General features: G+C 34.9%; 1 protein-coding gene across 1 annotated transcript in view; it reads left to right on the plus strand.

The window, feature by feature from the left end:
• The window catches only part of GALNT1 (polypeptide N-acetylgalactosaminyltransferase 1), a 102,689-nt gene that overhangs the window by 54,766 nt on the left and 31,543 nt on the right, over positions 1-16,380 (plus strand). Inside the window, exons 4-7 of the mRNA XM_015825611.1 lie at positions 6,426-6,633; positions 7,267-7,437; positions 14,822-14,939; positions 15,207-15,387. Of these exons, the coding sequence (XP_015681097.1) occupies positions 6,426-6,633; positions 7,267-7,437; positions 14,822-14,939; positions 15,207-15,387 (678 nt within the window). The remainder of the gene's footprint in view (positions 1-6,425; positions 6,634-7,266; positions 7,438-14,821; positions 14,940-15,206; positions 15,388-16,380) is intronic.

Consider the following 16,380-nt stretch of genomic DNA (forward strand, 5'->3'; position numbering starts at 1 on the left):
GTTTCTTCCCCGCCCATATAAACTTGTTAATCCCCTTCTGCCATTCTTCCAAATTAGCATCTTTTTTCAAAATAGGTATCATTTGAAACAAAAAAAGAAACTTTGGAAGAATATTCATTTTCACTGCTGAGATTCTCCCCAGCAGAGATAACTGTAATTTTTTCCAATCATTTAATTCCTTTTGCACTTTTACCTATAATGTCTCATAATTATTTTTATACAATTTAGCATTAGAAGCTGTAATATAAACTCCCAAGTATTTTACCTTTCTCACTATTTCGAAACCTGTCAACTTAACTAATATATCTTTATCCTTCATAGACATATTTTTCGGTAATATTTTAGTCTTATTATTATTTACCTTAAAACAAGAAACTTTCCCATACTGAACTATAATTTCCACCAAGTCCTTTACTGAGTCTATCGGTTGAGTTAGTGTCAGCACCAAATTGTCAGCAAAAGCTCTTAACCTATAATCATTCTTATTTACATTTATTTCCTTTATTATAGGTGATTCCCGAATTTTAATTAATAAAATCTCCATTGTTAAAACAAATAGCAATGGAGATAGTGGACATCCCTGCCTTGTACCCTTCTCAATTTTAAATGCCTCTGTTAACCCCCCGTTAACTATGACTTGTGCCGATTGTTGTTGGTAAATAGCCCTAAGAGCAAACAAATTTTTTTCCCCAAAATTCATTTTCTCTACGACTTGCAATAAAAACCGCCAGTCTAAAAAACCGCAGGGATTTGATTATTCTTATCCAAATATTCAATTAAATTAACAATTTGTCTTACATTATACTTCATATATCTTCCAGTTATAAATCCAGATTGATCACTATGAATCAATTGCCTCAAAACTTGCATTAATCTATTTGCCAATATTTTTGAAAAAATCTTGTAGTCTATATTCAATAATAATTCTTGGGCTGAGTCAAATCCTGACCCTCTTTGGGATCAGTGATATGAAAGCCCTTCTCCAAGATGGAGGTACCTCTGCCCCCAACAAAATACTATTAAACAGATCCTTTAATGGCTCTATCATTTCATCAGATAACATCTTATAATAAATTGCTGTTAATCCATCTGTACCGGGAGCCTTACCAACCTTTAATTGCTTGATTGCTCCAATAATTTCCTCAGAAGTAATCAAGCAATTCATCTCCTCCTTTTGATTATTTGATAATCTAGGAAAGTGTGCCTGCTGTAGATAATTCTCTATTTNCTACTTTCCCAAGTCTGTCCTCTAATCTTTCAACATTTTCCACCACCTCGTCCACCCGTCCATCTAAGCGTTCTACGTGAGCTGCTAAACCTTGAAAAGCTAACAGTATATCCTGTCTCATTTCATTGTTCTTCTCTTCAAAAAGCTCAGCTGTCTCTATTCTGATCTGTTTCGCTGTATTCATCAAAGCATCCTGCAAATCCTTAAGTGTAAGTGATGGCGGTGGGGGAGAAGGAGGGGGCGTCTTTGGCTTAGGTTGCTGTGAAGTTTGAACAACCGGAGAAGAAATCTGACCTTTCAAAGGAGCAGAAATTCCAGTACGTTTTGAAGCCATCTCTTAAAAAAAAAAAATCTTGTATAATCTTGTAAAAGCAATAGTTGCAAGATATGTGTATAAGAAAAAAGAAAAAACAATAATAATAAAAAAAGGAAAAAGGAAGCTTGCAATTTACATAAATTGTTTCCTTGTCTTCACTTAAACGTCAAGTAAAAGTGAAAGTCTCTTAAGTATCACTTCAAACAAAAGAACGATATTCCGCGGCCATATTTTTTCTTCTTCTTGTAGTTTAAATAGTAAATGAAGATACTTATTTATCTTCTGAGTTAAAGTCCCAAATTAACCAAATTCCAATCTTCCTGATCAGCTCCGTCTGCTTTTAATTTTACTCACAGTCTTTTCAATTAGCAGATGTGGAAGCAGCGTCTGGCTTTGTTCCTAAGAACAAAGGCGGCCCGAGGTGCGGAGAAAACTCAGAATCCGAGGGAGTTCTCACCTTCGTCCTCCAAAGAAAATTTTTTAGAGGACTAGGGAACTCAACCTCTATCCAGGAAAACTCACCTCCTCCCCTTCACCCGGGGAGAGAGGTTCCAAGCCATGGAACAGCTGTTGAGCGCCGTCCCTTCAGGCTTTAACGCATCCCCAGGGCAGACGGCTTAGAAAAAAGCCGCCATCGGCACGGCAGTCACCACCGGAAGCCAACAGGTCAACTATTAATGTCGTTATAGAGTCCCAATGGGGTTTGGAAGGCTGAAACAATCAGCCCAGGAAAATAAAAGTAGGGTTCTGCTACGTGTGGTAATATACCCCCTTGCTCCCCCTCAGCATGATATAAAGTGCAGGGCTAAAGTTCTATTGGAATAGAATCAAATTCCACAAAGTGATGGAAGAGATTGTTATTCTTTTTTAAGTCAATTAAAATAGCTGGTGATAAAAAGGAACTTCTGCCTCAGTTTTTATTTTAGAATAGTTCCTTTCAATATATTACCTTCTCAGTTTTTGGATAATTGATAGATACTTTCTTTGCTTTACTTTGGATTGTCAGGATCACAGGAGTACATGAGAGTTAGATTATTCAATAAGAAACACTGGTGATGTCTCACAGAGCTTTGGTAATTGTAGGAAATAATTAGTTTCCTACAATTAGTTTCCTTTTGGAAATGTTTCTCTTCTCTCAATCAGCTGGAATCAATTATATTTTTTTGTATAGACATTATTTGCTTCCATCATCAGAATATGCTTAAGGGTGTTGGATAAGGAAAGTTAAAATCATTTGCGTGCATGATATAGTTATTTAGTTACATTAGTGTTATAAGATTGTAAGTGTTGTAAGAAAATATTGAATAATTATTATAGTGATGAAAAAAGAGGACATTTATCCTACCTTAGCTCCTCCCTCCTGATTAATTCCAATACAGTGTCCATCTTCCACCTACTACTTTGTCTCAGCTTCTGAGTCTAAATGCAATTATTCCATTATTTAACTGTTACAATTCTGCAAGACATTTTCTGTCCCTTCCATAGAAAAGGTTAAACCAATGATTATGTAACAAATAATGGAATCTATAAATTAAGAAACTGAGTTCATAATGCTTATTCTGCTGGATCATTTTTTCTGAGTAGACACTAATCATGAAATAGATTCAGCCAATGAGTTGGTTTGTCTGAGCCATTTCCCACTAATTGATTATTGTATCTTTATAGCACTACTTAGCCATTGCTGAAATGGTTTAAATCTTGTCCTCATTGCTGTTATTTTGGCATGGGATGATTCTTGAAGATGCTACAAGTTGCTAGTAGGAAATTGCTATATTATGATTGGATTTAAAATATCAACTCCAATGACAATTCCATTATTTCCTACTATCCTATGCATGTTCAAAAATTCTTAGAAAATTTTCTCATCTATCTTACAATAACCATGTAATTCAGGGGTGTCAAACTGCTGGCCTGTGGGCCAGACGTGTCGTTGGGAAACCACGCCCACCCCATTGCCGGCAATGGCGAAAAAGCTCCGATACGTCACGTGACGTCGCAAGTTTGACATGTCTGATGTAATTAAATAACTATATCATGTGTACGGAAATTATTTAACTTTGCTTATCCAATATTCTGATGATGGAAGCAAATAATGCCTATGCAAAATATATAACTGATTCCATTTGATGGAGAGAAAAAAATATGCCATAAAAGGAAACTAATTATATGATTGCCATTGCCTACAATTACCAAACCTCCATGAACCATTACTAGTGTTTCTTGTTGAACAGTCTAACTATAATGTACTCCTGTGACTCTAGGACATTTAGGCATCGACACTTGGCCATGCCAATTTCACCCCCAGCCACCCGCCTCAGCTGATTCAAAGCTTTCCTCCTCTACTAGTCATCCCCTGGCCATTGTCCACTGCCTATGATCCCCTGGCCCTCTGCCCTCCACCCTTAGTCCCTGCCCATTCACCCAGGTACCGTTTGACCGGGTGTTTTGTTGCACAGAACAAATAGCCCCCATCCAATCAGGTAGCGGGCAGAAACAATGATGCTGTGGGTGTAGTGTGTGATTGACAGTGGGCAGGACAATCACAGGGACTGTGTGTGGGGACCAGCAGTGGGCAGGATGATCACAGGGACTGTGTGTGGGGGCCAGCATTTTAAGCCCTACGTTGCTTCACAATTTTTTTTTAAAAGGGCTGCACTTTCAGACCAATTGGGTAGCTCCAGAGCCATGGTTCTGACAGGTTGTGCAGAGGGGGACAGGAACCAAGTTATAAAAAGGTGTCGGAAACTACAAAGCTGCAGCGCGAAAGCATCCTGCTGCTCGGCCACATGGATCTGTGGGAAAAGAAAGTGCATTTTGGAGAGAGAAAAAAATGGAAATTGTTCATAGGGGGCATGTGTGCTTAAGTGTGTTAAACCAATACAATATTTACCTAATGTTACCTTCATGTGTAAGTCTCCATAAGTCCCCCAATCTGCCCTTGCCACCATTTATTTTCTAAAAAAATCTTCCTAAGAGATACCTAAAGAGACATCTTCACAGAGAACCTTACTTTATATTTATTCCCAACTCTTAGGATGACATGTCTAATGAAGTGAATATTAAAATCATCATTTACTTTAACCTTATCATATCATAAATAGTCATCCTGTCCAAATCTTAATTCATGGCCCTCTAGCTTGAGTAACATCTTATTTTGGAGGATCACCCACTCTTTTAGCCAGACCAAAAAACAGGCATTAAATTACAATTTTAAATCTGTTAAATCCAAATCTCTAATTATCTTAGCAGCTTGCAATAATTTATATCTTCTTTATTTTTTTCTTGCCATATAAACTTAGAGATACCTATCTGCCATTGTTTAAATGGAGTATCATAAGTATTGATAAAGCCTGAAACAAAAAAAGTATCTTTGGTAAAACATCTTAATAAGTCTTTTTAATATCATTCCAAAGAGGCACAAAATTATTTTGAAACAGTTTAGCATTTATATTTGTTAATATAACCCCGAGGTATTTCACCTTTTTCTCCGCCTTACAACCCAACTTCTTAAAAAGCATTGTTATTTTCTATTTATTTTAAAGCCCACTAAAGCTCCAAACTCATTTAGTTTCTTTATCAAATATTCTATATTAGTTTTTGGGCATTTCAAAAATATAATTAAATCATCAGCAAATGCTTTCAATTTATAAACTTCCTTTTTGATATTTGTAACTGTTATTTTCTCATCTTGCCTAATATTCCTATTCAAAGCTTCCAATACCAGTATAAACAACAGAAAAGATAAGGGGCATCTTTGCCTCGTACCTTTTTGATTTTCACATAGTTTAGTTAAATCTCCATTAATAATAATCTTTGCTTGTTCTGACGTATAATCTGCTTTAACCCCTTGAATAAATTTCTCCCCAAAAGCCGTATCTTCCAAAACTTTAAACATAAAAATCCAATTTAAATTGTCAAAGGCCTTTACTGTATGCAAAAACTATTAAAGCTGCCTGTTTCTCATGATATTGCAGGTATTCAATAATTTTCAAAACGGTCCTCACATTGTCTCTTTAACTGTCTTGTTGGCAAAAAGCCAGATTGAGCTTAATATATATATGTCTGTAAAACCTTCTTCAATCTTTCTGCCAAAATTGCAGTGAAATGTTTATAATCATTATTTAATAATGAAATTGATCTATAGTTTTTTACACTTTTCTGGTAATAACACAATATTACCTTCTTTCCAGGTTTGAGGTATCTTTGTTCCCTGTAATACTCCATTCATTATATCCTCTAGTCTAGTGCAGGGGTGTCAAACTGCCGGCCCACGGGCCGGATGCATCATGGCAAAACTGCGCCCACCCCATTGCTGGCAATGGAAAAAAAAGTTGTGATACGTCGCAACACATTATGTGACTTTGCAAGTTTGACACTTCTGCTTTAGTGGCTGAAGGAGTTGATTCTAAAAGCATTTATAATGTTGGCTTGTAAGATCATCTAGACCTAGAGTTTTACCTGATTTCATTTTTAATAGTTTCTGGTATTTCAAAAGTAGTTACTGGTTCATTCATAAGTTGTCTTTAAGCTTGTGAAAGTTTAGGTAAATATTGTCTTTGCAGATATTCGTGTACTTTATGCATATCAAGTTCCTGCTTCTTGTAAAGATAGAGTAAGAAGGCTCTACCTTCTTGTTAACTATGTTAACTATGTCACTTGTATATTCTGCATCCAGAAAAAACTTCATGGTGAGTCAAACTTTCTGTTTCTTCAGAAAGAATTGCCAAAAAAAAGAAAGGACAACTCTGCTTAATTGTCTTGTCACTGATCAAATTGAGAGGTAATTTAGATCAAAGTCAGCCTACGAATTTGACTAATACTATTAAGGGTTTTATATGCAAGAAACATTTAAGTCACTTTTTGTTCGACACTGTTTTTCAGACTTCTTGAAGAGACCATTGGAGAACTTTGTGAAAAAATTACGAATACCAGTGTATGTGATTCGAATGGAGCAGCGTTCTGGACTCATCAGAGCCAGATTGAAAGGAGCTGCTGCCTCCAAAGGCCAAGTCATTACCTTTTTAGATGCTCATTGTGAATGCACTCTAGGTTGGCTTGAGCCTCTGTTAGCACGGATTAAAGCTAACAGGTGGTTATTTTATAAAATGTGTTAAAGATTAATATTTATTAATTTAGTTAAATGTGTTTATAACAATACTCTTTCAAAACAATGATTAAAGTTTGTAGATCCTTTTGAGGCTTTTGTTGTGCAGTAGAGCATGTTTTGACAAAAATAAGCAACAGAACATAACCATATTTAAATGAGTTGTGTGTATATACTGGATTGAAATTCCTATAATTTCAACTATCATTGCTTTTCCTCAGTCTTTTTTTTTAATACAAATGCTTTTTTAAAGCGAAGAAGACTTTAATATGGGTCCATCAAATGTTAATGCTGTAGTTTGCTACTATTTTACTTTGAAAACTGTAGAGCTTCAAAGAATCTCACATGTTTTGTGTGGAATATTAGTTTGTTAAAGCTAACTGGATATAATCTTTGTAATATTTCATCCTCTACTTCTGAATCTAAATAAGCGTCCAGATGATTTAGTGACATATAGGGCTCTAATAGGCTTGTCCTCATTATAGTTAGTCTCCAATGTTTAATAAGTAGAATGAAAATCAATTAATAATAAGCTGCATAATTGCTCCTCGCAGTGAATAACACATAGCACTGTTATTATCTTTTGTCTATAACAATCCATGTCATTTATTTCTCTAGGAAAATTGTAGTTTGTCCTATCATTGATGTAATCAGTGATGACACATTTGAATATATGGCAGGCTCTGATATGACTTATGGAGGATTCAACTGGAAGTTAAATTTCCGATGGTATCCTGTTCCTCAGAGAGAAATGGATAGAAGGAAAGGTGATCGGACTCTTCCAGTTAGGTAAAGAAAACTGATTCTTGATTAAACTGAATAGTTTAATAGATATTCAGTTTGATGGATATTCCTTTGAGGTTTAGAAATAAGTACAAGGCTCTGTGATTAATGAATTAATTAATTATATTTCTCAGAAGATCACAATCAAACAGTCTGAAACCACTAGTCCATTTCCAAAACCAGAGGAAGATGGAAACTATTCCTCCACTCAAAAATAATAATCTTTAAGCTGTTACACTGTTTAAACCAATAAGTCATGTTTTATGAGATGGGCAATATGAATATGACAAATAAGTAAATAAAATTTGAACCATAAGTTTATCATAATTATGCATTTGTAATGCATTTGTAATGGCTTCACAACCTTTCTATGATTTCCACATCAGCTTCCCTATGATCTCCATATCATGCCTGTGGAAATTTATTCCTGCCAATTTCTCACCTAGCTGGTTGAGAAAAGCTGACAAACACCATGCAATTCAGAATATTTTTGAAGACAGTATAGCAAGAAATGGATGTTGTTGGTTTATTTTCAAATTAAGAAGTTATTTATTAATAAAATTTATATGGACATGCAACATACTCAAGAATTCCAGTATTAAAACCAAATAATACATTTGCAATAATTAATGCCTTTGTGTTTGTATATAGTGATGAGAATACGGAGCTAAAATGATAAATTATTTGTTTTGCATTACTGGATACCAATACTATTATGAGTTTGTTTTAAAAGATCATTTATAAATATATGAACAAGTTATAATGAATATGTAAATAATTAAAAGTTTCAAATATTTTTGGAATAGGTAGTCCTCAGGTTGTGGCTCTAATTAGGACTAAGCTTTCATTGTTAAGCAAAGTGTTCATAGTGAAACTTCACATGACTGCATTATTTAGTAGTGGGAGTTCCAATAGTCCCAGTTGTGATTGTTAGGCCAGGACTTCTGCCCTATCATACTTACCCACAACTTCTACTCTTACATCTCCTCCCCCCCCCATTTCTGCTGTTTTGACCACCCTGCACTCCATTGCTGCTGCCTATCCCCGTTGCTTCTCCATGTGGCTTCCCCCCAAGGCCTCATATACTTCACTGTAGCTTTTCAAGACTTTGGAAAGTCCTCACAAAGGATCAGCAGCTGCCTTTGCTGGGTACCATTCATCAAAAACAGGAGAAAGAGGGCAGCAAAAGTCAGGTGGGGCAGCTGAGGTAGAGGTTAAATTGCAGAATGAGGAAAAGGGAAAAGATGGAGGGAGATGGAAGAGAAGTAGGAGTTGGTAATGAGTGGCAAGGGATGTCAAAAATATAGGCAAATTGCCATGCATCTGAATTTTGATCATGTGATACTGGGAAAGCTCAATGGCTGGAACTTCAGAGACTGATGGGAACTACTATTCATTCAGTACCTTTTAACTGTCACTGAACAAATGGTTGTAACTGGAGGACTATCTATAAAATAATTGTAACTTGAGGTTATCAGGATAGTGTTGGCTTGCAAGATAATCTCTAGTTTAGACATTTTGGCTTGTATAGGGTAGTATGAATATTTTTGGGTGAAATGAAGTTTCAATACATTTGTGGCATACTGGCCAAAATGTGATCGCGCTGATAATTACTTTTCCAAAATATTTGCAGGAAATGCTGCATAAGATACAAGTATGACTGAGGTTGGTAACCTAGTCAGTAACTTTTCTATGTTACCAAAAAGTGTTACTGTAATGTAAAACTCTTTTTTTTTTTAAACACATTTTATTGGTTTTTTTTATTCTTAAGACAAAGTACTCAGGACACACCGTGGTGTTAGGGTAATCAAACATTCAAGAATAAAAACCATATGTAAATATCTCAACTCAATACATTCAATGTCCCCTCTTTATTTCCCTCAAATAGCATAATACATTTAAAATGTTCCATTTCTAATTTATATTTCTATAACTGCTAAACCTGTTTTAAAACTTTGTAAGTTTACAATTACCATAATCAAATTTAACTTTAAATCAACAAATTATCAATTCAGGTATCCCTTCCAAATATATTCTAATTCTTAATCTCTCGCATCCCTCATTTTATCACAAGTCTCATTTATTTCTTCTTCCACTACACAATACATATCCTAATTAAAATAAAATATTAATCTACCCTATATATATATAATCCATCAATCGATCAATCTCTTAAAAGTAACAAAATAATATTAAGCCTAAAATCATTTCAATTCATTAAACAAGATTCAAATTTTATCCAATTAATTATCATGCCTTATCACATCTATGTTATCATACAAAAACATCATCTTACTAATTTAAAACAATTAATTATTGAAACAGTCCAAATCTAAAAAGCCACCATTTTTTCTATTCCAATACATAATAATTTTCATCAAAATAAACCTATTATTCCACAAAGTACATTCTTAATCTATTTTAAGATATCTGTTCTAATAATCACCCCCCTATTTTTTCCCCCTTATTTCTAACTCTAAATCTTAATCCTTAAAACAGTCCATAAATCAACTGTGCCTTTTAATCCATTACAGATAGTTTGAAATTTCTCTTTTCAGTCTTATTCTGGCCTTCTTTCTATGCCAGGCAGGCTTCCCTAACCAAGCTTCCCTTTCAGCCGATAAATCTCTCTTTATTGCTTGCAGTGCCCTTTGGAAAGATAGTAGTCCCATCCTCTGCATTAGGCCTCTATTTCTCTCATCCTTAAAGCTTCGTTGCTTTAAAGTTTTAAGTCTCAATCTTTGGTTCTTCTGATCCTCAAAGCTATAGATGAAATGTTTGTAAGGTAAAGTCTCTTTTTTCTCAGTTGTTTCCTTTTCTAGTATGTTTTGATTTATAGGATGGTCAGATATAGTCTGGAGATCAGTTTGAATGTTTGAAGTGAAACTTCTGGTTCTTAATTCTGAAGTAAACTCTTTCATTGTAGCACATATTTCTGCAGTAGCCTCATAAATCTTTTCCAATATAAGTTTGCAGTTTAATTGTAAATGAGATTTCTCCATTTTGATAGTAGTTGAAGAGTGTCTCTTTTTTCTTTCTTTTTGTGGAGGCTGTATTTAATAAAAGTTAAATACCCCCACAGTTCCCACTGCTGCATCAGCTTATCTTTTCTCTTCAAAAATAATTTGAAGGTCAATCCTATTCCATCTCCAAAGAATAACCAGAGGTTGCAGTATTAGGTTTTCGCCACTAGATGTCCAGTAGATTTTAAAAAAATCTTTTCCAGACATCATTTCCCCCCTTTTTTCTATCTTTTAAAATATAAAAAAAGAATGTGAAAAATGTGAAAAAAGAAATAATCTTCCAGCATGAAATAATAGTAGAGCTCTTAAGAAAAAGTTTTTTCTGTACCCCAAAACAGATAAAAAGAAAATATAGTATTTGAATTTTTTTTCTATTCTTTTGTTCAATGCCTTTCTTCCCAAACATATAGAAGCTGCTTTTTCCAGACAGGGAAGTAATTCCAACAAAACTCTTACAGGCAAAAAAAGCAAAATAGAATGAAGAGAGGAGCAAAAAAAAAAAATCTCACCCGGGTTCACCACGGTGGTTCTTAATGCTTAGATGTTCTTTGACTTGCGGTTTGGAGCAGCTGGGTGATTGGCCATTTTACTGGCCGATCTTCCTTCTCCGTCGGCCCTCAGAGATGGCTCGGACAGCTGGAGGAGCCACCGCTCCTCCGTAGCCGAGCAAAGCCTTGTCGACAGAAGTCGCACCCTCCAGGGCGACTTTTGACCCGCATAAGGGTCTACCGGCGGAGGGAAACTAGCCGACGAGGAGACGAGTCTCTTCGTATGGCTACAGGCGCCGCGATCCGGAACCGGAAGTCTAATGTAAAACTCTTAATTGATCATAATGTTATATGATCAGTACCTGTGATATCATCTGTTAATGACAACATATGGGGATTTTTAACTTTTTGATTTATAAGTGTTTTATTGATTTCTTTTACACTATTTATTAAGGACATATTGAGAAGAATTTTGTCCTGAAAGTTGACTTATTAATATTTTAAATAAATAAATATGCAATAAAGATCTGGCATAGTGCCCAAAACAAATAGCGTAATGAGAATCAATCTATATAGACACTGTTGCTAACATGAACAGATTTATAACATCTTTGTAACCCATATATTTTTCTATAGCTTAATATAAAGGAATCATTGCATGAACCAGACCAGTCTGTGTGTAGCTGATTGAACTTAATATGTCTTGGCTCAATATTGGTATCATATTTATTTCAGTCAAAGATCAGCATAAAAATTCAGAAAACAATAGCACCTTAAAGCACCATCCATTTTGATGACTTTCTGTGCCTGGGCATATGCTATCCTAATATATTTAATACTAAGTTAAAAAGGAGAAGCCAGTTTGGGGTAATGGTTAAGGCATTAGACTAGAATCAAGAGTTCTAGTCTCATCTTAGGCACAAAGCCAGTTGAGTGATTTTGGACTAGTCACTTTCTCTCCCCTTAGGAAGAAAGGAATGGCAGCCTCTTCTGAAAAAATCATGCCAAGAAAACTGAAGGGACTTGCCTAAGCAGTCTCCAAGAATTAGACACGTATGAATGAAAGGGCGAAAAAAGCTAAGACAATCTAAAACCTGAATTAAAAATAGTCTAAAACCTGAGAATCATTGTGTGGTTTAAAGCTAAAACTATATCTATAACCAAAAACTAAAGAATTATATTCTATTATTTAAAATTCTAAATATAGAGCTGTTAGATGTAGTTAATATGTTAACAGTAAGGTTTTTTGCATCTTGTCACTGAAAGTTTTTGTTTCAGTCAACAAAAACTGTTGGAGAATGTCATCTCTTGCCGATTTTTAATAACAATATGATATAGAATTTGGCAACATTGGAGTGGTAGAGAGGAAAGCTTATACTGTAATAAGAATTCATATACACAGTATTTGCTATGGGAGAGTAAATGAGTATAATTTCATGCGGCATAATGAAGTATGAGCAGTAATTCTACAGTGCCTTTGCCATGAGGGCATAAATGGGTAGCATAGGGTATCTTTTAATACCTGCCAGCAGTATAGCAGTTGGTAGAACATTGCCCTGGTTTAACATTACAGCCCTTTGTGATGGAATTTACAGGTAGTTTTCAACTTACAACCACAATTGAATCTGAAATTTCTGGTTATTGACCAAAGCAGTCATTAAGCAAGATATAACGTGACCTTTTTGCTAACAACAGCAATCCTGGCTTTCCTGGTTGTTGTTAACGAATCACACAAGTTGTTAAGCAGAGTATGGGCTTCTTTATGGGGTTGGGGGAGGCCTGGCAGTATGTGGCCAGGGCCTTCCTCACCCCATGAGTCTGTGGAAACCTACCATGGGCCAGGAAGCCCAGGCCTGCTTCCCACTTTGTGTCCAGGAGGCCTCAGCTGGTTAAAGGCCCAGCAGTATGCATGAAGTATTCCACTTAGCTTTATGTTTTTCTGCAGCTGCTGGCAGGTGTGCCTAGCTGATGTGAGGCATGGCCTTCCTACAGAGGCTGCCTTGTACTGTTTTGCAAGCGAGTGCCAATTCTGGCAGTTGTTTGGAAGACTTCTCCAAATTGTATGAGGAACTTTTGAACAATTGTGAAAATGACACTTGCTTAAAGACAGATGTAAGGTGGACTCTATAGAAAGGCTGCACCTAATATTGTCTGGATGTGCCTGTCAGAAGTTCAATAAAATACAAAAGTAAGTGAAGCAATTTAATGCTGCTGGCCCCTATAACTGACTGAGGTCTTCTGGGCCTGGTGGGGTAAGGAGAAGGCCTGGGCTTCCAGGGCTGCAACAGCTTTATGCGTGCTAAGAGTGGTTGGCTGAGATAGGGTAATGGGGATAGTTGCACTAGTTCTGTGATTGGTCTTAAACCAGGTAGACTGCCTAAAGTCCTGTTTTTATCATGTAAGCATGGCACGTTACAATGACCATAACTTGACAACTGCAATGCATTTCTTAGCAACATGGCAAAAAATAAAGTAAAATTAAACACTATTTATTTAATGAGAGTCGCTTGAGCCACTCAGAGTCTCTGGATAGTGAGATGGGCAGCATATAAATTTTAGTAGATAAATAAATAACAACCGCCTTGCTTAGCAATGGAAATTCTGATCCCAATTGTAATCATAAGTCAAGGACTGCCTATAGTAATCATTAGAGCCTAACTGGGAGCACTCTTTAGCAGACAATAACTTTAAGGTAGCAGAAATAGATAAAGCACTCTATGATCAATAAAAAAATGATTTTCTGAATTACATAGTATAAGCATTTTTCCCACTGGAAGCTTGAAAATATATTCCAAGATATTTCATAATTTTGGTTTTCTCAATTTGAGAATTCAAAACTCTTGTTTTTTCATATTTTTTCTAATTCTTCATCCTTACAATAAATGGCAAAGGATCTCAAAGCACATTTAAAATTTGCTGATTATCCTTAATAAATTATTAGACAATAATTATCTAGAAAATCTCTTTTCTTTCTTTTTAATAGGCATTATTGCTGTTTCCTGATTTTCACAATCATTAATCCAATTAATAAAAGAAGAGGGAGGCTGGAATTGGAATCTATGAATAGCTCAGAATCTAGCTGTTTTGCTAATCTTTTCTTTTTTGTAAAAACTTCATAAAAACCATCTCCACAAAGTTTAATAGACCCAGGAGGTAAAAAAAAAAAAAGTTAATCCTATTGAATTACATGTACCTTAAATAAGAAAAAAAATATTTTATACTATTTTAGTTATAACATTATAAATATGCTTTGATTTTGGAGTAATACAAATTGGATGATAATTATCAACCCTACAAAGCAGACTCCATAATAGACCCCAAAATATATTTATTTAGATTGGTTATTTAGATTTTGCAAGTCTGATTACTCCTCTCCTCATCTCTGTATTACATTCATGTGAATTGCTGGTGGTGGTGGGGAGTGTCTGAGTCATTTTCATAATCCTCCCCTATTGTTTTAATTTAAGCAGTGTTTCACGTTGTTGCTTTTGTAATCTCCATCAAAGTTATTTTCTTTACTCTCTACAGTAGTGCTTCCTGAGTCTGGGTAAATTACCCAAAATTGGGAAACAATGTTTTTTCTTTGGTAACAATACACAAACCCATTATTCAATGACAACCAGGAGTTTAAATAAGGACTCTCTGATAAGCAGTAAAAAGGACTTTTCAATAACCAGTTTGGGTAATGAAAAAAGTTTGTGCTGTACAATAATAGAATGTTGTAGTGAATATCCCCAAAGTTCTGGAGTAAGCCAATGTCTCCTTGTTTCTTAGTGGTCTGATTTTATCTCCATTTTGACTGGCACTCACCATTTGAGTTCATTGTTAAATATTGATAAATATCACATTTCTGTTCAGAAAATTTTATTCTTGTTTTAGGACACCTACAATGGCAGGAGGCCTCTTTTCCATAGACAGAGATTATTTTCAAGAAATTGGAACATATGATGCTGGAATGGATATATGGGGAGGAGAAAACCTTGAGATTTCATTCAGAGTAAGAAATATCCTTTTAAATTCCATGTATTTGGGTGTATTTTCAGTAGAAACAGAAGAATCTTCACATAAATGTTTCTGCAGTGTTATTAAAGGCATACATAAGCCTTGTTCATATGCCAGAATGGAGTGATACAAAGGGAGCACCTGAGAATTCAGTCTGTACAGGTCATGTTTTAATATACAACTATAATTTATTTTGAATTGTATAGGAACTATATTTATTATTTTAAATGATTTTTAATAGTGGTTTTTTTGACATTTTCAGATATGGCAGTGTGGAGGAACTTTGGAAATCGTAACATGTTCACATGTGGGACATGTTTTTCGAAAAGCCACTCCTTATACTTTTCCAGGAGGCACTGGACAAATTATTAATAAAAATAATAGGCGACTTGCAGAAGTTTGGATGGATGAGTTCAAAACTTTCTTTTACATAATTTCTCCAGGTGAGCAAGGCATCTTTAGCATAGAAATCCCAATAATTGAAACTGAGCTATGTAACTTGATACCGATATTATATAATTTTATTTTGGATTTCCAGTTATTTTTGGTTCTTATTTGGGTAATATGTAAAATTTTCTTCAATAATACTTGGCAAAATCGTTTCTCTCAGATGTGGTTAATTACCCAATTTGCCTTTTTGCAGCTTTTGCTGAATATACAAGTATACTAATTGATATCTACTACATTAAGTCCCCTTCATCTGTCAAATTCATAAATTATGGTATTATTGACTTGATGAGTTATTGGCATATACATATATATATGCATGTATATGTGCATGTGTATATGTATGTATGTACGCATGTGTATATGTATGTATTGTATATTATGGCAGTTGGAAATAGACCTGTTTTAAAATGTAATATTTCTTTTAAAGGTCTAACATATGTTTGGCATATCTTTATTTCCTGCACTGAAATATCACTTTCATAATACTATTACTTTATTATACAATTATGCTTTAATATTAACAGTACATATACACTTATGCATGTATATTATGCATGCACAACTACACAATAGTTTATACACTCACACATACACCTACACGTGTGTATGTGTGTGTGAGATATTACTTAATATTATTACTTGGTCAAAATAATGTTAATATTACCCATTCATATAGAATCTAGTTCCTTAACAACTTAAAAACATCAACATAATTATCAAAGAATTCTGAAACATAAGTGCCATCCCAACAACTTTAATGCTACCTGGGCTCCACTGAAAAAGAAGAATCTTTGCTATGTTCCAAAATATCAGATGGGAGAGAATAAGGCACATTCCATAAAACTGGGGCCACAACCAAAAAGTCTGTCTTTGTCCCACTTCTCTCTTCACAAGGGGATAGGAGCCTAAGTAGGTTTTCTCTGCACACATATCTGTACTTCTGTTCTCATTTTTTTGTTTATACTTCTATATCTCTGGTCTCTGTA

Source organism: Protobothrops mucrosquamatus, unplaced genomic scaffold (assembly GCF_001527695.2).
Source record: "Protobothrops mucrosquamatus isolate PMUCROS unplaced genomic scaffold, P.Mucros_1.0 scaffold2715, whole genome shotgun sequence".
NCBI lineage: Eukaryota > Metazoa > Chordata > Lepidosauria > Squamata > Viperidae > Protobothrops > Protobothrops mucrosquamatus.